The 23,451-nt window shown below is 41.2% G+C and overlaps 1 protein-coding gene and 1 long non-coding RNA gene across 6 annotated transcripts in view; one reads left to right on the top strand and one right to left on the bottom strand.

Moving 5' to 3' along the window:
- Positions 1–8,579: 8,579 nt before the first annotated feature.
- LOC148127504 (uncharacterized) lies at positions 8,580–11,147 on the bottom strand. 2 transcript variants are annotated; one of them, XR_015742136.1, is made up of 3 exons: positions 11,053–11,147; positions 10,052–10,326; positions 8,580–8,692 (listed from the first exon to the last, which is right to left on the bottom strand). It is a non-coding gene; the product is annotated as an uncharacterized LOC148127504 (long non-coding RNA). The 2 variants fall into 2 exon arrangements; XR_015742135.1 differs by lacking the exon at positions 11,053–11,147 and having other exon boundaries at positions 10,052–10,396.
- A 54-nt stretch (positions 11,148–11,201) lies between these two features.
- Positions 11,202–23,451, top strand: part of GTF2IRD1 (GTF2I repeat domain containing 1) — a 151,331-nt gene continuing 139,081 nt past the window's right edge. For 2 of the 4 annotated variants that reach the window (XM_026708622.2, XM_087926444.1), the window contains exon 1: positions 11,249–11,425. In XM_026708622.2, coding sequence (XP_026564407.2) covers positions 11,264–11,425 — 162 coding nt within the window. In that variant the 5' untranslated portion in view covers positions 11,249–11,263. Of the gene's footprint in view, positions 11,617–23,451 lie in introns of all 4 variants that reach the window. The other 2 variants (XM_026708620.2, XM_087926457.1) reach the window with 2 other exon arrangements.

Genomic DNA, 23,451 nt, shown 5'->3' with positions numbered 1-23,451 from the left:
AATCCTCAATAACTATTAATAATAATAATCCTCAATAATCCTCAAAAACTACGCCAATTAAACTACTTTGATATCCCAAAACACAAAAGGATCTGCAAGCTCCAGTAATAAATTTCAAGAAACACAATGGGAAAAAAGGGACAAATTAAATATAAAAAGAGGCATAAACAAGCAGACGGAAAGTATCCTACTTTGGACACATTCTGCAAGCATCCATCTCTCTGGATAAGGCTTCACTGCTAGGAAACGTGGAAAGAAATAGAACAGGACAATCAGCAGCAATGTAGAGTAGAAGGGGACCTTGGAGATCTTCTAGTCCAACCCTTGCTCGAGCAGAAGACTTTATACCATCCCAGACAAGTGACTGTCCAATCTCTTCTTAAAATCTTCCAATGATGGAACAATTTCAGGAGGCAAATTGTTCCACTGATTAATTGTTCTAACTGTCAGGAAATTTCTTAGTTCTAGGTTGCTTCTCTCCTTGATTAGTTTCCATCCATTGCTTCTTGTCCCGCCCTCAGGTGCTTTGGAGAATAGATTGACCCTCTCTTCTTCATGGCAGCCCCTCAAATATTGGAACACTGTTATCATGTCACCCCTAGTCCTTCTATTCACTAGACTAGCCATGCCCGACTGTTTGGCAACTGTTCTTCATATGTTTTAATTTCCATCCCGCTCATCATCTTTGTTGCTCTTCTCTGCACTTTTTCTAGAGTCCCAACATCTTTTTTATAGTGTGGTGTCCAAAACTGGATGCAGTATTCCAGGTGTGGCATTGGATGGCCATTGGAAGATCTGAAGGACCAAGTCAGGGGCAAATATCAAGAGGGAGGAGTCAACTGAACTTTGGAAGAAATATTTTAACTGGAAGAGCAGTTACTGGGTATAAATCAGGAAGCCCTCATTTGCAGGAAGTCTTAAAGTAGAACCCGTGTCTCCATTTGTTCAAAGAAGCACCACGAGGCTGGACAGGACCCTGTCTTGGGGCCCTCTTCCTTTGGCCATTACTTCAGCCCACCCATTACCTCAACAACGGCCCAAACTGTGCCAGTCACCCACTGATTCAAATAATTTGTCTATGAATGGCAGCAAGCTAAACAAGTCACAGCCAATAAGAACAGTGGAACAACAAAAGAGGTGGGTTATTACTATCCCGACACCCTATTGGCCACACTACTATAAACTGGATACCTGATTTGTTCATATCTTTGTCATGCATATGTTAAGAAAAGTATGCTAACAGAAATTCTTTCTTTTAAAATTGCTGTTGTGGTTTTGACCAAGGGGCTAGTAAAGTAGTGCCAGTCCAAGGTAGGACCTTATATAAAAACCTTTTTGAAGGATGCTTTTACGCTGGATGATGATGATGATGATGATGACGGCTTTGCAGAGAGGGGAAAGCTGCACCTCATAATCCATGAGACCTTTCCAACCCTTTGATTCTACGCAAGAGAAATCTGGGCAATGCACCGTCTACCGCATTCTCTTCAGGGTTTCTGCCTTTAAAAGCATATTAATGAAGCTTTAGGTCTTAGGTGAAGCAAAAGGAAAGCTTAAGAATACATGAGATTCTGTCAAAATTTGCTGGAGGAATTATACAGCTCTTGCATTTAAACCTTTTGAAGTATTAATTAAAAAGAATTATGCAAAGGATGAAGGAATTGAAGTGTGCCTGTGAATCTCAATAAGGCATCAGGATTACAAATAGCCAGGGGAGCTGTGACAAAAATATATATATAGCATGAACTAGAACTGAGGGCTTGGGGGTGGCGGGAAGAAGAAAGAGAAAAAGAAGGAAAACAGACCCAAATGGAAGCTAGAGGTATCTGATGTTTCCAGATAAATTAATTGCCTACTTTGAAGGAGAATCTGTTAAAAAGTGAGATCCCTGATTCCAACTCTGATTTGAGGAGTCACCACATTTGTTTTATTTTTTTCATCACCTGTCTTTCCATGAGGGAATGGGAGCATTACTGACAAGTTTTTTTCCTCCCTTTCTCTTTTATCCTTATATTTATACCAATTCTGGGAGATAGGAAAGCTGTACAGGTATACCTTGACGTCGGACTACAATTGGGACCAGAATTTCAATCAAATAATGTGATCTTTAAACGAGTCATTATGTGACAAAATCAGATTTTATGACCATTTTTACCACTGTTCACACGGTGAATCACACGGTGATTAAGTAAATCCGCAATTGCCTTTCCTTGTTGGAAACCGGCTGGGAACTGCGCCGCCTGCAATCCAATCTAAGCATAGTACACAAAAACCTCCTCACTGTCCGAATCTGCTGCCAGCACCACTGGCTGCTGGTGGGCAACAACAAGAGATAACAAACAGCTCCTGACTTTCAGGGTGGGGTTAGCATGAAAGGGCACCAAATTGTACGTCCCCAGCACCCTCTGGTGCAGGTTCTGCAGGTTTGATTTGAAGGTGACAGTGAGCCGATTGCCAAATGCCCAAAATGCGGCCATGTGACCAAGGGGGATTGTGCAGCTATTGGAACTTTAGAACTGGATTGTAAGTAGCTTTGGGTGGGATCCGTCATAACACTGAACGGCCAGTTGTTAGGCAAAGACTACCTGTACACATGGACAAAGATGCTCAGCAGATCTTTTCTGTAATGGCTTTCCCAAAGCCTCTTTGAAATGTGAAACTGCAGAAGCCCTCTCGATAAAGAAATTTTCTTTCTTGCCATCTAGTGATTATCTGGACTTTTTTTTTTCTGCCTCTATTTGGTTGTCAAAATCCTGCCAAAAGTTGGCAATGGGCAGCAATCTGTGGTCAGCTGGCATCTGAAGTCATAATAATAAGATGCAGACTCCATTGAGGAGTACCTGTAAGTATAAGTCTCATAAGCAACGCAAATATTGAATACCAGATAGTGACTAACTTGCTCAAGGCAAGCTGTGTATTCATCCTATTTCACAGGCAAGTTGAACAGAGAAAAGGAAGGATGCTTAACCAAGGCCACACTCTGCTCATTCTGGCAGAATTGGAATTGATTTTATGCACAAGATTTATGCCTCTAAAACACATGGCCACCTTTTCTTTTGCCTGGAGCTGCACTTTCTTTGATCCATACCGATTTAAATCAGAACAGAGCTGGAAGGTACCCTGGAGGTCTTCTAGTGCACCCCCCTGTTCAAGCAGGAGAGACCCTACACCATTTCTGACAAATGGCAGTCCAATCTCTTCTTGAAAGTCTCAAGTGATGGCGCTCCCACAACTTCTGAGGGCAAGCTGTTCCATTGGTTGATTGTTCTCACTGTCAGAAAGTTTCTCCTTATTTCCAGATTGAATCTCTCCTTGTTCAGTTTCCATTCATTATTCCTTGTCTGGCCTTCAGGTGCTTTGGATAATAACTTGACCCCTTCCTCTCTGTGGCAGCCCCTCAAATATTGGAAGACTGCTATCATGTCTCTCCTGGTCCTTCTCTTCATTAAACTAGACATGCCCAGTTCCTGCAACCGTTCTTAATGCTTTAGCCACCAGGCTCTTTTCTGCCAAAGTCTCAAAATCTTTTTTGTAATGTGATTTGGCCTGAAGGACTTGGGGATGTGGCCCATGACATCACTGGGACAGTGCGAAACAGTGGCCTTATCCCTTTTTCAGGTTTGGAATTCAGGTGCAAAATAGGATAATTGAACCTCACAAAGGTCGAATGAAGATGACATTTTTGAGGCCCGAAGTAAAATGTCTAAATAGGTAGTCCTCAACTTGCAACTACAATTGGGACCCGAATTTCCATTGTTAAGCAAAGCTGTTCTTAAGTGAATTCTGCCCAATTTTATGATCTTTTTTTTTTGCCTTAGTTGTTCAGTGAATCACTACAGTCGTTAAGTGAATCATGTGGCCATTAAGCGAATCCAGCTTCCACCATTGACTTTGCTTGTCAGAAGTCACCGGGAATGGTGATCACATGACCACGGGATGTTGCAACTCTTCTAAATACATTCCAGTTGTCAAGTGCAAACATTTTGATGGCCTGACCATGGGGATGCTGCGGCGATGGTTGTAGTTGCAAGGACCAGCCGTAAGTCACTTTTTTCAGCATCGTTAAATACCAAACAAACAGTTGTAAGTTGAGGACTACCGCTTGGGATTTTCTCAGGGATATATTCAATAATGCACAGCAAACTATGTATGCTTGCTGTAAACACACAGAAAACAGCCAGCGTCTCATTTCCCTTGATCTTTTCCGAACGATCACAATCTCATCTTGATTTCGTGAAAATAAATATTACAACCCAACGAATGTTGACACTGTCACTTAATCTAATGATTTATTTGCTCTTTAGACAAGTATATCAATTCATAAGGCTGCCAAGGAACCTAGAAAGCTTTGTAAATAAGACGTCTCCAAACTTGGCAACTTTTAAGACTTGTGGACTTGAACTTCCACAATTCTCCAGCCAGCATTCGGGGAGTTGAAGTCCACAAGTCTTAAAGTTGCCAAGTTTGGGGACCCCAATGGTCTTCTAGTTCAAACACTGCCAACAATGTTGTTCAGCTTTTATCTCTACCGAGATTTGGCAGGGAAGAGAAAGAGAAGAAAGGAAACATCCACTTGTAAATTCAACCTAAGACCCAATTGAAAAATCAATGATTAGGCTGACCTTGGTTGTGGTCACGCTCAGCTTTTTCGTTGAAGGTGCTGTGGTGACAAGGCAAAATTTCTTTCCCATCCTGCTCGCTGTAATCCTTTGCTTAAGTAAGCACGAAATTACTTCCTGGTTTCAATCTCGTGTTTTTAATTGCATTTCCCGCTAGTAGCCCAATCTAGGGAGTATCAAACCATGAACATGTTCCCAATGACTTTTATCCAAAAGAAGGAATGATATCTTGAGGTTATTATTTATCCATTTTTCCTCAATCTTGCATCCTCAAACTGTATTGAAATCAACGCTCCGAAGCCTGAAAGCTATTTCTTCACCTCTTTAAGGGGGTTATACAACTACTGTGTCCCCCACCTTTCAGTGCCCAGCCTTTTGAAAACACCCAGCACCCGAGGTCGCGGCCCATCCCACCTCTGTGCCTCACATCCAATGGGAAGACAGAGACCCACTCCTCGGTGCAATGATTGGCCGTCCGGATGCACAGGTAATTGTCCTGCACAGCAAATGAGCCGGGGCAATTTGGCAAGGGAAGGATCAGAGGGGGAAAAGTGGTGGTGGAGGAGCAAAGGGGAAGGAGTAGCAGGGGAGGAACGGTCACGGCGGGTGAGCTGAGGTGGTAGTGGGGCATGGCAATGAGGTAGCCAGGTCAAAGCAGTTGTGGACAATTGTCCCATTCTGACATTAAGGACCGGGTGATCGTCTCCGTATTGTGTTGATCCATTCCCACTCAAGAGATCAGAGCATCAGTAAGTAGGAAGAGCAAGAACAGTTTTTCCACACAACCCCAAAAATATCAAGCCAGGACTTTGAACTGTATCCAATAAACTCTTGGTGACCAATGCACTGACCCGCCACCCCCAAACAGACGTTTACTTCCTTGTGTATATAGAGCAATTTTTTCAAACATTTTTGTCTCAAGACCCCTTTACATTCTTAAAAATGATGGAGGGCCACAAGGAGCTCTGGTTTACGTGGGATATGTCCATTAATATTTATTGTATTAGAAATTAAAAGCAAGAAATGTTTAAATTGTATTTATTTGACATTGCGCATCCCTTGAAATGGTCTCGGGGATATTTAGGGATCCTGAGATCACACTTTGAGAACTGCTGGTATAGAGGAAGAATCAGATAAACAAGACATGATTATAAACTGGTTTATGAAAATAGACAGTCACCTGCTTTTAACATGGACATAAAGAGACAGGAAGGGAACTACATTTGGACTTTCATGGTTCTATTCAGCGGTGGGATTTAAAAAAAATATTACCGGTTCCGTAGGTGTGGTTTGGTGGGCGTGGCAGGGGAAGGATACTGCAAAATCTCCATTTCTTCCCCACCCCACTAACCTGCTTTCCAGCTCCATTCTCCTGTGCGGGGCAACAAAAGAAGACCCAGCTGATCAGCTGGGACTCGGGAGGCAGAGAATAGATGGGGGTGGGGCCAGTCAGAGGTGATATTTGCTGGTTCTCCAAACTACACAAAATTTCTGCTACCAGTTCTCCAGAACTGGTCAGAACTTGCTGAATACCACCTCTGGTTGTATTACTATAACCGTACCAATACAAGCAGAGATAGTCCTCAATTTACAACAGTGCATTTAGTGATACAATGGCACTGAAAAAGTGATTTATGACCATTTATCACAGTTGCAGCATCCCCATGGTCATATGATCAAAACTGACTCATATTTATGACGGTTGCAGTGTCCCAGAGTCACATGATCACCATTTGAGGCCATCTGACAAGCAAAGAAAATGGGGAAGGCAGATTAATTCAACAATTGTGTTATTAATTTAACAATTGCAGTGATTCACTTAACAACTGTGACAAGAAATATGCTAAAATGGGGCAAAATTCACTTGACAGTTGTCTTGTTTAGGAACAAAAATGTTGGGCTCAAGTGTGGTTATAGGTCAAGGAATACCTGTAGTTTTAGGTTTACATAGTATCTGTTTCTGGGTTTGTCCAGAAGTTCCTTGTATATTTAATTTTTATTTGGACTTACGGTTTTAACTATGTGTAGAGCATTTATGTTATTTGTTGCCTGGAATCCTAGTTGATTGGGGTGGTTTATAAATATGCAAATAAATAAACAATTTCAGGAAAATATAATTATGTCATCTGCCTAATATATCATTAGGCAATTGATGTAAATTATAGCAGAAATTTGGTCCACTCTCTGCAAATTTTGTTCCATTTAGATATATCAGCCTTTACAGGTTTCAGCCATATCATTACTATATTGTACTTAGTCTAGTAATCTGGAATACCAATAACCTGACTTTGAAGGTATAAAGTAATTCAGATAAATTCCCTGATCGTGATCCTATCATTCTCAAGGTTTAATTCTTTGCTCTTTCATTCTTCTCTTCACAATTCCCTGGTGGAACATACATTTTTCTTGGAGACAACTGAGCTAATTACCATTTTATAATCTCCACTGAGCAGCTTTCTTTGGCTTAAGAAAACCATAACTAAAGGACAATTTTTTCTTATTGTTTGCTTACGCGTGTTTCATTAACACCAGCTTCTTTGGGGTTTTCTGCTCACTTGATATTTCTGTAGATCTGGGCTGCTGGTCTGTCATCTTGCTTTAAAACCTGTCCCACTCCCCGCCCCCCCGCCTTTTTTCTTGTAAGTTGTGTGCAAAAGTGGATATCGAATTGTATGTTTCAATAAATCCCAAAATGATCAGTGGTTGACCTAGCTTCTACATGGGACAAAATTAAACACAATGGTCTTTTTGCAAAACTGCATGCCCGCATTAGCATTTATGTGAAGTTGTTTACAGTTTCAAAATAAGAAAACAATACAGCAAGAAAATTTAGACAGTGTTTCGGTCAATATTTCCATAACACTTCCTTCATCAGAAAGGACAATGTCCATATATTTTCTGTAGCCTGCTTAGAGGCAGGGATTTTTTTTTCCTTCTCTTCCTTCCAGAACTCTTCTAGCTCAGAAATGTTCGTAGGTCTCTGCATACACGCATTTGAGATTGACTCACATATTTTCAATAATATTCAAGTCTTTCTCTTTTTTTTCCCGTAAACAACATAGAACGTAGGATGTCAGAGTTGGAAATGATCTTAGAGGTCTACTACTCCAACCAGAGGTGGTATTTAGCTGGTTCAGACCAGTTCTGGCGTACTGGTAGTGGAAATTTTGACTTGTTTTGGAGAACTGGCAAATTCCACCTCTGGCTGGCGCCTCCCCTCTCTTCCCCTTCCAAGAAGTTCCCATGCATCCCATTTTGGCTCCTAGATAAGTGCGAGGCTTACTAGGCCCAAAACAGGGCGCGGGTGGGTGTGGCACAGCCCCTCTGCCGCCCATTTTTGCTCCCAGGGGGTGCAGGAAGCCGAGTGCTGCCTGTCACACCCCCTTGCCATGCCCACCATGGCCATGCGCACCCAGACGATCATTAGGGCAGAGAACCGGTTGTTAAATTATTTGAATCCCACCACTGACTCCAAACCCCTGCTCAAACAGGAGACCCTATACCATTTCAGACAAATCGGTGTCCAATCTTTTCTTGAAAGCCTCCAGTGATGGAGCACCCACAACTTCTGAAGGCAACTTCTGTTCCACTGGTTAATTGTTCTCACTGTTAGGAAATTTCTCCTTAGTTTTAGGTTGGATCTCTCTTCAATGGTCTTCCATCTGTTGCTTCTTGTCCTTCCCTCAAGTGCCTTGGAGAATAGGTTGACACCTTATTCTCTGGGATAGCCTCTTAGATATTAAAAGAAGCTATCACGTTACCCTTAGTCCTTCTCTTGGATGTACAATCATTCACTTCACGATTGATCTGGAGATTTGGTTTTGAACTATCATATAAAATAGCCAACCTTCTTTTCAGCTTCACTGAAAATCAGACATTAGTTTGAACACCAAGAAATCCTCTGTTACAACTGTCCCCACAGTGGTTGAAAACTGGTTAAATAATGTTCTAAAAAATTTACCTCACACTGGAGTAATTATCCACAGATCAACAGCACGGTATTGCTTCCATAACAGGGAACTTCATGGGAGAGTTAACAGAAGGAAATGTTTTCTCCAGCTTATCATAAAAGTCTAAGGAATGCAAAACAAAAAATTTGATAAGTCTGGAATGTTTGGGACAAAGCACTTTGGGCTGATAAAATAAAAACTGAACTATTCAACCACTAACACCCTACAAGTCAAGATATTACAGAAGAGCTGTACAGTAGCCAAGAATCAGGAGTTGACAGCACTCCTTCCGATTAACAAATTTTATTAAAAGTCAGCAGCTTTCATGACTTTCATGAAATAAGATGCATTTGAGGGGAAAAAAAGGTTGAAGTGTTTGATGAAATGAACACCTTGCCAACCACAGTGGCACTTTGACGGTTTAAGTTATGTGGCAGCCGTTGGCACAGGATATACTATGCAGATGGAAGAAAGAATGGAATCAACTAAGGGTTAACATATCTTAGAAGCTGATGTATCACACAGTCAATGAAGAAATCAAATAGAATTGGATATTTCATTAAGAAGATAATTCTATATTGGTGGATAGATAAAGCACAACAGGAGCACTTGCATTTTTGGGAAGATATTGCCATTTTGCCCCACTCCTAGCATGAAATGGTATAGATCAATTTTGACAACTTGAAGATGTGTGGCCTTCAACTCCCCGAATTCCAGCGATGCTGAAGTTGAAGTCCACACATGACCAGTGGTGGGATTCAAATTTTTTTACTACTGGTTATGTGAGTGTGGCATTGCTTGGTGGGCGTTGCTTGGTGGGTGTGGCAGGGGAAGGATACTGCAAAATCTCCATCCCCTCCCCACCCCACTAACCTGCTTTCCAGCTCTGTTCTCCTGTGCAAGGCAACCAAAGAAGACCCAGCCGATCAGCTGGGACTCGGGAGGCAGAGAATAGGTGGGGGCGGGGCCAGTCAGAGGCCGAATCTCCGAACTACTCAAAATTTCCGCTCCCGGTTCTCCAGAACTGGTCAGAACCTGCTGAAGACCACCTGGGTTCTGGGTGCTTCAGACAAGATCCCTGCAAGAAGTAGAAGGTGGAGTGACAATTTCATGGACTTTGGGTGAAGATCTGAATAAGAGAGATGGAAGGGACCTTAAAGGTCTTCTAGTCCAACGCCCTGCTCATGCAGGAGAAGCTATACCATTTCAGACAAATAATTGTCCAATCTCTTCTTAAAAATCTCCAGTGTTGGAGCATTCACAATTTCTGGAGGCAAGTTGTTCCACTGATTAATTGTTCTAGCTACCAGGAAATTTCTCCTTAGTTCTAGGTTGCTTCTCTCCTTGATTAGTTTCCACCCATTGCTTCTTCAGGTGCTTTGGAGAACAGCTTGACTCCCTCTTCTTTTTGGCAGCCCCTGAGATATTGGAACTCTGCTATCAAGTCACCCCTAGTCCTTCTTTTCATTAGACTAGACATACCCAATTCCTGCAACCATTCTTTACACGTTTTAACCTCCAGCCCCCTAATCATCTTTGTTGCTCTTCTCGGCACTCTTTCTAGAGTCTCAACCTCTTTTTTTCTTTATGGTGGCAACCAAAACTGGATCTCCTTTTTTCATCTGCCCTGGATGATATACTCCCATGTGAGTCAGACTTGCGGTCTAGGGAGCCCCGAGGACTCCCAATGGCTTTGCTGCTACTAGTTCTGCAGATCTACTTCTTTATTATCAGTCTTTTTTTTCTCCTCCAAGAACCTTTAAGGAAAGGAATATATTTTAGTTATTTGGTGGATTGGAAAGGTAATCCAGAAATGATTTTTTTTTAAAAAAAAAACCTGGAGATGCTGAGATGAGTGAAATCTTTTTCCATCTGTAAAGTCATTTCCTGCCTCCCTGCTGCTCTTTGCCTTGACCTCCCCTTACCCGACCTACCAGCTCTTTTGAACTCGATTAACAGCCCACCTTTAGATTAAGAGGAGAAATACAGGTAGTCCTCGATTTACGACCATTTATTTAGTGACCGTTCAAAGTTACGACGTCCCTGAAAAAAGTGACTTATGACCATTTTTCACTGTTATGGCATCCCGATGGTCATACAATCGATCAAACTTGGCAACTGACTGACATTTATGACGGTGGCGGTGCCCCAAGGTCATTTCCATCCCCTTTTTTGCAACTTTCTGACAAGCAAAGTCAACAGGGGTGGTGGTGGGGAAGCCAACTTCACCCTGTTACTAACTTAACAAGGGCTGTGATTCATGGTCTTCACCGATGTGGCAAGAAAGGTCGTAAAGGGGAGCAAAGCTCGCTTGGCCAAGGCCTCAGCAGAAATTTCGGTCTCGGTGACGGCCGCAAATCAAGGACTACCCGTGCCCACTCTGCAACCCCAAGCGATTATCCTGCAAACTTCCTCTATAATTCGCTCTTCGTCGCTCCCTCAGATCTTCCCGCTTTCTCTCCCTTCTCCCCACACCCACCAACCCCGGTTCGCTCCGGCTTCGTGGGGGGGTGGGGGGGGGGGAAGAATCCGAAGGGAAGCCCGCGAAACCCGCGAAACCTCCTGCGATCTCTGCCTCTCCCCCGCTTTTCCCCCCATCGCCAGCCTACCCGCCAGCCTGCCTCTTAATCCTGTATGTAAATGACAGCCAATGGAGGCGGCTCTTGAGCTGGGCTGGGATTAGAGCCGGGGCGAATGGCTTGCAATCTTACTGGGATTACAGAACAAAGAGGCCCCCTCCCCTTCGCCTTGTCTGCAGCCCCCGGGAGCAGGGGCTGGCTGCATGGGGGGCCTCTGCCTGGCCCAGGACCCCCTCCTCCCTTTTGCATCCGTCCTCCCCTCCCGGAGGCAGCCCGGGTGAGAATCGCCCAGCCCTCCCGCCCCCCTCCCCGCTCGCCAATCTCCCATTCTCCTCTTCCTCCTCCTCCTCCTCCTCTCTCTCTCTCTCTCTCGCTCTCTCCTTCCTTCCTTCCTTCTCGCCTTTACAGATTAATTCTTCAACCCTGCAATCCGGGCGGGAGGAGCCGGGGAGAGGCTGATCCCCTGCGGTAAGGAAAAAAAAACAAAAAACTTTTCAATCCTCCAGCTCCGCTTTCCTCCATCCCTCTAATCTCCCCAATAATCTGCATTGTTGTTGTTGTTTTTATTATTATTATTATTATTATTATTATTATTATTATTATTATTATTATTATTATTATTATTATTATTATTATTATTATTATTATTATTATTATTTACAAAATATGATGGGGATTATTATTCGCGCGATCGACGACGGCCGCTTTGCATTTTCCTCCCCTTTGCTTTCCTCCCGTTCTCCTTGATGGTGCGACCGCTCGGCCAGCCTTTGGGGAGGGAGGGAGGGAGGGAGGGGAGAGAGAGGCTGACACGGGATTATTTTCAATGAAAGAAGTTGTGGGGTGGGGGAGAGGCCTGGAAAAGGGGGTGGGGAGGGCGACGGAATCTATTCTCCGGGAGGTGACCCGGGATCGAAGGGGATCGCTTCCTCGCCTTCGATCCCCGGAGATTTCTCTCTCAATGTTACCGGTGTCTCCGACTTGTCATTTTCTCCGGCGGTATTTTCTTGCTGTGTTTGTGTGTGTGTGTGTGTGTGTGTGTGTGTAGTGTGTATTTGCGGGGGGAGGGCTTCTTTCCAGGCTGAGTTGCACAAATCGTTGCTTGCGGTAGATGCTGAGAGGTGTGTGTGGGAAAGGGGACCCCCGCCTTCTCCTTTTCTGCTGCGGTTGGCGAATGAGGTCAGAGTGAAAAAGCCAAAAAGAAGGAAAGTAAGTTGATAACTGAAATTTCCCCTTTTCTTACCGTCTCCACGATGCTTTGAAACCACTTTCTTTTTGGTTCTCCCACTTCAGCACACCTGGTTGCCTTTTGCCTCCCATCTGTCTAAACATGGATGGTTCTTTTGTAAAAGCTTAACCCATTGATTTTTTTGATTTTTTTTTTAGGGTGAATGTATTTTCTTTTTCTTTTTTGAATTTCAGGAAGCATCCATTTCCAAACAGCACTGACATTTCCTAAACAAATAAATGTGTGGGTTGAGTATGATTTTTATCCATGTTGATGCGCTGTTACATTTGTTTATAATTAAGGACGTTCTATTTTAACATGCCAGACAACTTCAAATTGTGCCTGAAGTCTGGAAGAAAGACGAATGCTTTCTTTCGTGCGCCTTTTGATTGAAACGTGGGCTCAAATGTTCTATAACCGGGTGTCAAGATGATATCTCAATAACATCTAACCTTGAAAGTGAAAATCTTGTAGGGCCTGTTCGTGACCAGATCTGTGGCTGGGAGAAATAGGTTTGCATATGCTCAGAGATTTTATTTAGTCTGTACAGTTTTGAGAGTCCAGCCTTGTTTCTATACTGGACACAACATTGAAAAATAAAGTTGGTTGATTTGCTTGTGTGGCTGTACATTGGATGAAGAAAAATTTCTTTTTAGCATTTAGCCTTCGATATACATTCAGTATGAAGTGCTGTATCAGTGGAATTTGAACTCTGCAAGAAAAGTGCTTCCTGAACAGCACTTTTAATATGGTGGATGTGATTATTTTCTATTAGATGCTAATAGCTGCTATTTTTGTATATGCATTTAAACCATAGACATAAGACAGATATAGCCATGAATAGTCTATGGTGCAAATGAACCTTTAACATAAACAGTTGCAATTTTCATCCTTTTGTTATGCATGGCTGTAGCTAAATAAACCAGTAAGGAAACAAAATAGACTAAATAGATTTATCCATGAGCAAGCAAAGGCTGCAGGAGAAAGGTGGGGAGGGGGAGGAGAGAAAGGAAAGGAGGGAGAGGAACCAAGGCAGCACACAGAGTCTTATTTAAAAATAGAAACAAGTGTTTAACTGGTGAGCCACTTCCTCTTTTTTTTCTTACCAGCAAAGCCACTAACCAGACCCAGAGAGATCCAACCAGTATGCCCTTTGGTGGGGCAGGTAGGTAGGGGGATTCTGTAGTGGGGATTGGAAACACTACTTTGGCATGGCCTGAATCCCTGCTGAAAAATGACATTTGACAGGAAAGATGGTGCATGGAAAGGATTCCTGTTGGGCCTTCTTTGCTGTAATCTGTTGCATGCCCTGGCACATTCTCCATTCAGTTTAATTATTTGATTAAACTACAGGAGCAAGCCAAGTAAAGAGCCATGGTGGCACTGTGGCTGGAATGCAGTATTGCACGTTAATCCCACTGACTGCCAGGGGTTCTATCCTCACTGGCTGAAAGTTGTCTCAGCCATTCATCCTACCAAGGTAGGTAAAATGAGGACCCAGATTGTTGGTGGCAGGATGTGGACTTTCAAAACCACTTAGAAAGGGCTGTAAAGTGGTATATAAGTCTAAGTGCTTATTGCTATAGTCAACATTGAATTATATGTGGAAACAATCTGACTAGGCAGCTTTTTATGTTTGAAATTGAGGGGAATTGGTAAGGAGATTTAGGGATTCATTGAAAAAAAGAACATTGAATATAGGTAAGAATAAAAGCTGGAGCCATGGTAGCCTTGAGAGATCAGAAAGCACTGAGAAAGTATTAATATTCTCTATAAGTTACAGCTTGCAGATTATATAATGCAACTATACACATTCAATAGCAAAGTCACCTGGGAGATCGGCCTGTGTCCATTTTACAGCTGAGATATGACTGAGGCGCTGTATTATCTTTTAATTGGTCCATGGGGTAAAGCTACTTCCTTCAAGTTTGCTACAGTAGTAATCAATCAGTAAAATTCTGTTGTATAAATCAATGGAACAGATACAGGCTACCTGATTGGCAGCAGCATCATGGAATGCTAAGAGACAGTTTAATTGCTCAGGGGAGTGTGTCAGTTGTAGAAACTTGACACTTAAAGCCATAAGAGATTAAGAAGTTGATTTACCATGGTGGATTTCTCTGCTTGTCACCAACATCCCAGAGGCTGGTGAGATCACCAATGCTGTGTTTTATTGTTTAGGGCAATAAATATTTAGGGGCATCTCTATTATAGTGGAGCAGCATGCTGTGAAAGCACTGGCTGAAGATTTGGGAGAATTGATACAGAAAAAAGTTTTCCTTTCCAAAAGTTGTGCAATTTTTGTGTTGCATTTTCCCTAATTCCGCTTAATAACAGAGACTCTGGCAGTCATCTATCTCTGTGTGTATGTCCATTAACCTTAACCCTCTGAGTAATCTGTTGCCATTATATGAAGTTTCTGTCATCTACTTGGCCACTAGGTACTAATTTGTGTACCCAATAAGGCTATGCATTGGCATCTCAACAAGTGCAGGGGGCAGCGGCAATAGGACAAAATGCAGCACATTTTCATCAGACAGATCCAGGTTCAAGAGTCTCTGCTTATTGTTACACCTTTTTTGGTCCCTCTGGTGAATTAGAATCTCCGTTTTGCATTTCGCAAATGCTCTGCTTTTTTCTTGTTCACTTTTTCATAAACAGTGTATTATAACAGTAGAATCCAATCTGGAGCTGCATATAGTTTCTAAAAGTCTTGGGATGGTTCCTACAGATCTTCCAAGCATCAGCAGTAGTATTAAGTTTAATTAGTAATTTGTTAAATCGTTTGTTAAATCATATGTAATGTTTCTGATACCCTCTCTTAAAAAAAAAAAATCTGGCTCCTTATTTCTGGTATAGCACCTCATAAATTACTCAAAGATTAAATATGGCCCTCAACCAAAAAGCCATTTCTCTCCTTGATTATAGCTGTCCTTTCAGTGCTTTCTCCAGAGATTCCCTAGAAATTAAATCAGTGAATATTACTAACTTTCTAAAAGTATAAGTTTAGGTCACCTCTAACATGTGTCCAATTAGATGGCAGATCCACATGAATCTGACTTGGATCCGTGAATCTGATGTGGAAAGGCAATCTAATTAATTAATCAGAAAGATACAGGAAGTCCTTGACTTATGCCCATTCAAACTTATGACGGTACTAAGAAAAGTTACTTACAACTGGTCTTCGCACTTATGACTGTCAAAGCATCCTCAGAGTCACATGATCAAAATTTGGGTGCTTAACCACTGGCATGTATTTACAATGTCTCTAGATCAAGGGTCTTCAAACTTGGCAAGTTTAAGACTTATGGACTTCAACTCCCAGAATTCCTGAACTTACATGACTAGAGGAGGAATTCTGGGAGTTGAAGTCCCCAAGTCTTAAAGCTGTCAAGTTTGAAGACCCCTGCTCTAGATCATAAGATTGACCTTCCCAGCTGACAAACAAAGACAATGGATGAAGCCAGATTCGTTTAATCGCAAAATGAACAGCAAAAAAAGGCCAAAAATTGGGCATTCACAAGACACTTATAACTGTCAAGCTTAGCAGTGGAAATGCTGGTCCAATTATGGTTATACATGGAGGACTACCTATGTATCTTGTATGTGAATACAAGGATGGCTGAATAAGCTGTATATATTCCACTCTGGTCATATGACTGAAAGGCAGGTTTATAGCAGAGCATTCAGCAGCATTATCAATTTTCCCCTCCCTTACAGGATTCTCTTGGATAAATGTTTCAGGAATTTTTTTTCCATGGCCCCCAAACCTAACCAAAATCCCTTTTTGATTAAACAAATAAACAGAGTCAAGGTCATGTGAAGGATTAGTACCGCTTTTTAAAACCTTAGTAGGACCACACCTGAAATACTGCATCCAAATTTTGGTCATCACATTATAAAAAAGATGTTGAGACATTGGAAAGAGTACAGAGAAGAGCAACAAAGATGATTAAGGGGCCTGGTGATTAAAACATGTGAAAATGGTTGCAGGAATTGGGTATGACCAGTCTAGAGAAAAAAGGACTAGGGGGTACATGATAGCAGTATTCCAGTATTTGAGGGGCTGCCATAAAGAAGAGGGGGTCAGCCTATTTTCCAAAACACCTGAAGGGACAACAAAAAAAAACAATGGATGGAAAATAATCAAGGAGAGAAGCAACCTAGAACTAAGAAGAAATTTCCTGACAGTGAGAACAATTAACCAGTGCAACAGCTCGTCTTCGGAAGTTGTGGGCGCTCCATCACTGGAGGCTTTCAAGAAGAGACTGGACAGCCACTTGTCTAGAATGGAATAGGATCTCCTGCTGGGTTGGACTAACAGACTTCTGAGGTCCCTTCCAACTATTATTCTGTATAAATCCAGTCTCTTTTTCAACCATAATCAACCAAGAAATACACAATAGGTAAGAAGTCTAACGTAACCCCCAAATGTATCATCTCCGTAAAGGGGATTATATTGAGGTAAAACATGGTGTCCAAAGTGCAGGAAAATATTCAGGAAGAAATCTGATGTATAAATCAAAACTTGTTTCTATAGATTATACACAGAAACAGCTTTCTGGATCTCTATATCTCTAGTATGACTGTAGTAATCCTCAATTTATAACCACAGTTGGGACCACCATTTATTTATCTTAGGCAGTGGTTAAGTGAGCCAGGCCGAATATTACTACCTTTTTTGCTATGGTTGTTAAGCAAATCAATGCAGTTGTTAAATGAATCAGGCTTCTCCCGTTGATGCTGCTTGTTGGAAATCAATTAGAAAAGATAGAAATGGCAATCACATGACTCTGGGTTACTACATCTATTCTAAGTACGTATCGGTTGCCAAGCCCTTGAATTTGATCATGTGATGATAGGGCTACTGTCACGGTCATAAGTGCAAGGACGAGTCATAAGTCACAAAACAGTGCTGCTATAACTTTGAGAGGTTGCTAAACAAAATGGTTTAAGTTGAGGACTACTTGTACATAAGTATAAAATATATACTTAAGGTTCATTCTCCAATAGAATAGAATACTTTATTTGGCCAAGTGTGATTAGACATACAATGAATTTGTCTCTGGTGCAGAAATTCTCAGTATACATGCAATGCAATAATATATCATAAGAATGATATATCATTGCATTGTTACAATAATCATAATAATGATACTGATAAGAGGGGGCAATAGAGAAGATGAGAAGGATAATAATGCTACAGCCATAATCCAAGGGTATGGATTCTTATATCCAAGAGTCTAAAAGTAAATCCAAGAATCAAAGGGTAGATTCTTATACTCAGAAGGTAAAAAGACATAATGAGAATCAACTAGTACTGGTGGAAAAATTGGGAAATTGTATGGAGGGTTGGGAATGGAGTAGAGTATAGGGATTAGTAACACTTGTAATTGGTTAAGACCATTAGTCCAATCACAATGAAAATATAAACCAACCTTCCAATATTTAGAATAACGTTTCCCAGATTCCTAGACAGTGGTGGTTAGGAATTCTGCAAATTGCAGGACATCTGGGTAGTAGCAAATTGGGGTAAGTTGAAGCAAACAAATGCTGAAATAATAGTGATAACAAAGGGATTTTTGCAGCCCACAGTCTAGAATGGCAATAACACTCATTTAAGCAGGCTGCAACTGTCTCTGGCTTGATAAAATTTGATTAGTGCAAACAGATAGGAGGCCTGATGGTCTCTGGTTTCTCGAAACTGAATCTTAGAGGACAGGAAAGCACAGAATGTGTCTTAAACAGTGGCTGTCATTAAATGGCATATGTTGAATGCTGCTATGCAGGGGAGCTGTGGTTGAAGTCTTTTGATAATGCCACCTAGGAGAATTAAATCTTTTTCATGAAGAAGAAAAATCTTTCGCCAGAGAGAACATCGACTTGGGTTTCAGTGAGTGGACAACAGCTGGCTGTTGATTTAATAGCCCAAGAAGGCAGGTGATATACTAAATCTTCAGCTGCCTTTTGCCCTGGGTGAGTACTGTACAGGTTATGACTTTTGTTCTATTTTATACTTTGAAAAGAGTTGATATCTTGTCCTTCCGGTTAAACTTATTGTGAGCCAAGTAAACCAAAACAGCAGATGTTAAAATCAGAGATGGAAAGAAACCAAATGAAACTAAATCAAGGAATAACGAAGTTTTGGCCAGCAAGTTTATTTGATGGAGAAAGAGAAGAAACATTTATGGAATCTCTTATTTGTTTTCTTTTGGAAGAATTTACCCCAAACACAAAGCAATATTATTTGTTTCTCTGTTTATCAGTTTATTTCTGCTCCGCCTTGGAAATCTTCCTGAACATCTTACATTCCAAATGAAATAAAGCATGACTAATACAAAATTCAACCTCAAATCAGATACAAATTAAAAGGGTACAGTTGTGTTATAGAGCCATCAGAGAGAGAAAAAAGCAGCAAACTAAGATAGAAGCAGTGATTAAAATATCTTAAAGAATCAAATGATGGTCAAAATAATTTCTTCAAAAGCAGGAAAAAGGGGAAGCTTGTTGAATTATTTTTATTAGGGTTCTGAAGGAAAGACAGGGCTGGCATCTTTTTGTGTGTATCTACATATGCTGCCTTCACTGTGGCTTGATTACATTAGAATCCTTTACCAAGGCCTTCCCTTCTGATTGTCTACAGGTATCCTTGACTTATGACCACCACAGTTGAGCCCAAGATTTCTGTTGCTGTTGTTAAGTGAGTTTTGCCCCCTTTTTTACGACCTTTCTTGCCATAGTTGTTAAGCAAATCACTGCAGTTATGTTAGTATCCTGATTGTTAAGTGAATCTGGCTTCGCCATTGACTTTGCTTGTCATAAGGTCACATGAGGTAATCATGGGATGGGTTGTTCCCCTAGACCTGCAAGCCTGCATGTGTGGACCTTGATCACCTATTGGAAAATCTAACCTGGTGTTTAACTTTTGAAATCCTATGTTTAGTGAATAGACTGTAAATACTTCATTCTTTTTTCTTCCATTCAATCATGTCAAATTCTCAAGGGACTGCCTGGACTAGTTCCTGCAATTTTCTTGGCAGAAGTGGTTTTTTCAGAAGTGGTTTGGCATGGCTTCCTTCCAAGGGTGGAAAGAAAAGACTGGCCCAAGGTCACCCATCTGGGTTTATGCGCAAGGTGGGGCTAGAACTCAACTCTCTTTTTAAATGTACCAGTGAATAAATATCAATAAATAATTTCCACAACTTGGTGGTCTCCATAGATATTAAGACTACATCTCCCAAACTTTTTTTTATCTTAGTAAGATTTCAGCCCCTATAAAAGTAGAGAGGCCGATGTTGAGGAAAAGCAAAGATTCAGAGGGAAGTTGTATGTTGAAATAGGAGATAAGACCTCGTTTGTCGTTTTCAACCTCTGATGATTCTAGGACATGGACATATTCTTGGGACGTTAGATATTTATTTGTTGTTTAGGTGGATTGCATTATTAGTTTCATATCCTCTTTATTTTTCAGGAGCAATATGGCATACCTAATATTCCCTTCTCCTAACTTTTCCCCACAAAAACAACAAGCCTTTAAGATAGGTTAGCAATAGCAATAGCACTTAGACTTATATACCGTTTTATAGTGCTTTTACAGGCCTCTCTAAGTGGTACAGAGTCACCATATTGCCCCCAACAATTTGGGCCCTCATTTTACCCACCTGGGAAGGATGGAAGGCTGAGTCAACCTTGAGCTGGTGAGATTTAATCTGCCAAATTGCAGGCCGCTGGCTGCAGCAGAAGTAGCTTGCAGTACTGCACTCTAACCACTGTGCCACTGAGGCTCAGTTAGACTGAGAAAGAGAGTTATTAACACTAGCATTAGATCCTCCCATGCTAATGTATAGCATATCAGTCACCAAGGGATCTCTAGTATATTTGGTTTGGGGCGAGGACTTCAACATCTTCCCATGTGATGTTTAAAATTTTTAAGTTGTCTATGAACGTTCTTCAGCATGTATTTCAAGGGGGTCCTCTTGGTCGTTTGAACATCAGTTGTGTGTATGTGTGTCCATCTCATTGCCCTGTTGGGAATTCGATTGTTCTCCCTCTATGGAGTATTTGACCTTTTGTGTGCGACAATGTTATGTAATTTGCAGGAGAAACTCTTTTGGAGCCCTTCTTCATTAGTAATATGATCAAAATAATGAATCTTTAGGATTGGGTGAAGGCATCTTTGTTGGAAGATGTGGAGTCCCTTGTTAATACTTGCTGAGGGCTTCCAGGTCTCACTGGCATACATAGCTGTCAGGATCACTACAGGTGAGCAAATGGGCTTTAAGTTTCAGAAATATAGCTGATGAGGACTCAGTGATGGGATTCAAATAATTTAGCAACTGTTCTCTGCCCGAATGACCAGCCGGGCGGGGATGGCTGAGTGGTCATGTGGCTGGCTGGGGGTGGCCAACTCGACATCACTCACATCGAGGGGAGCCTTGCCTCGGCCCGCTTGCCTGGCCTCCCGAGCTCTTCTGGTCTTCGTCTATTAATTTGTCTACTACTACAATGTCTGGTTGATTATCTAATGCCTGCCTGTCCTTCTGGATCTGGAACTCTCACAGATTCTTAGCTCTATTATTCTCCACAATCTTCTGTGGAAACTCCTTGATGGCTAGCTGGGAATTCTGAGAGTTAGTCCATACATCTTTCAGCTGAGAGACATTGATCTACCCCTTGGGTTCTATCTAGTGTGGTAAATCCCTGCTTCTATGGATATGGTGCTTAGTGCTTGTTCTTGTGCTGTTAGGATCAGTGATCAGTGCTGCCTTTTACCACACACACACACACACACAAACCAGAGCAGGGATCTGCAACCTTAAACACTCATAAACAGCCATTTGGACCTGTTTCCCACAGAAAAGAAAACACCGGGATCTACAAAACCCTTTTGACATCTAAAATGAAGTTAACACTGCGTATACCATTTTTTACCTTTATGCTTATAGTCGGTGGTGGAATTAAAAAAAGAATTACTACTGGTTTTGTGAGTGTGACTTGGTGGGCGAGGTGTGGTATGGCTTGGTGGGCATGGGGTGTTGGGCAGGGGAAGGATACGGTAAAATCCCCATTCCCTCCCCACCCCACTAACCTGCTTTCCAGCTCCCTTCTCCTGTGCAGAGCAATAAAAGAAGACCCGGCCGATCAGCTGGGACTCAGGAGGCAGAGAATAGATGGGGGCGGGGCCAGTCAGAGGTGGGATTTGCTGGTTCTCTGAACTGCTCAAAATTTCCGCATCCGGTTCTCCAGAACTGGTCAGAACCTGCTGAATACCACCTCTGCTTATAGTCTATTTAACCCACTACTGTTTCTCCTGGGCCTTAGATGGAAAAAGAGCTTTCCTATCACTTGCTGGAGATGCCATGGATTAATCTGGGAATTTCTGTGAGCAAATTCTAATTTACTGGAATTGCATTTTTGGCTTAATTGTAATAATATATTCAATTAAATTTGAAGCCTTTTATATCATTGTTTCTTCCACTTCAGGAATAATTATAAAAATGACAATTTATCACTCATTTCTTTACTAGTAGTAAAAACAAAGTAAGCAGCCATAAAGTTGCTTAAAGCCACCTAAAGTTGGAACCCTATATTTGAATTCTGATGGATATCGTTGTGAATGCTTTTGCAAAACAGTGGCTGGCAAGACTTGCCACAAATAAGTTTACAAAGTACCTATTTCAAATAACATTTTTTGATTGTGTATTCTTACTTGCCCTCTTGAGTGGTACCACTGCATTTTGGATTTAAATGGAAAAAAATAAAATATTTTGGAGAGCCAGAGAAAGGAATGCTGCACCTGTTTGCAATTCTTTAAGGCAGCTGCATTTTTTTCTGGGATTATGCAGCTCCCTGGGATTATACAGCTGCCTTTCTTCCCCAGAAAAGGCTATATTTTGTTTAAAGAATTGCAGACAAATGCATCCCTGTCCACCATAGCAATGCATAGTCCTTGACATTGTATGGTATGTTACATAGATATTATTGCCAACCCAGATACCTCTCACTTAATACTGCATATTTAATTTCTATTTCCTATGTTAATAACTTTTCTGTTTAATTTTCAGCCCTTTTCTCAAAGTATTAAAGATAATTTTGACTTTTATTTCTGACTTTTAAAGAACTAACAATCTCCCCAGTGTTATATCATTTTTTATATTTTATAAGTATTATCTTCATTTCTTTATTAAATGATGACTGGCAAGGAACATTGTAGCATCCCACTTGCTAACTGCATTGTTGAAGACTAATTGATAAAAAGTATTTATTCATTTGTTTACTTGATAGTTATTTACTCAGGACTGAAATGTACTTTTTAAGCATACTTACGTATTTGTTACCCGAACAATAAATCTGTCTAATGATCATACTTCACTTATTAATCAGAATGTAAATAGATACTTTCTTAGAACAAGATATATTATGTTTATGGCATTCCCGCATTCTACTAAGAGTGTTAATAAAAAAATATTTATCCTGATGATGACTTATTCTTGAGAAACATGTGCATGCAGTAGTCAATGCATTGTTTTCAAGATAGTCTGCTATGCTTCTCAACAATATTGTGTAAACTGGATGAACATGCACAATTGCTATAATTTGGCTCCTTTTTTCATAATGTAATGATTGGCAAGTGTTGGACTGGGGCTGGAAAGGTGAGGTTATGAGCAGGCTAGAAAAGAAATGAAAAGGATACAGGTATTCCTCGACTTATGACCACAATTGAGCCCAGGATTTCTGTTGCTAAGCAAGGCAGTTGTTAAGTGAATTTTGCCCATTTGTACAACCTTTCTTATTCAATGAATCACTGCAGCTATTAAGTTAGTAACATCATTGTTAAGTGAATCTGACTTCTGCATTAACTTTGCTTGCCTGAAGGTTAGTTACAAACCTCAGGACACTGCAACCATCAAAAATATGAGACAATTGCCAAGCAACTGAACTTTGATCACATGACTATGCGGATGCTGCAAGTGTCATTTTTTTCAGTGCCGTTGTAAATCCAAATAGTCGCTAAACCAACTCTTGTAAGTCAAGGACTACCTGTAGATGTAAATCAGAGGTGTCAAACTTGATTT

The sequence above is a fragment of the Pseudonaja textilis genome, chromosome 1 (assembly GCF_049901715.1).
Source record: "Pseudonaja textilis isolate UNSWEBS1 chromosome 1, rPseTex1.2, whole genome shotgun sequence".
Classification (NCBI taxonomy): Eukaryota; Metazoa; Chordata; class Lepidosauria; order Squamata; family Elapidae; genus Pseudonaja; species Pseudonaja textilis.
This window is presented reverse-complemented; position numbering and strand designations above follow the sequence as displayed.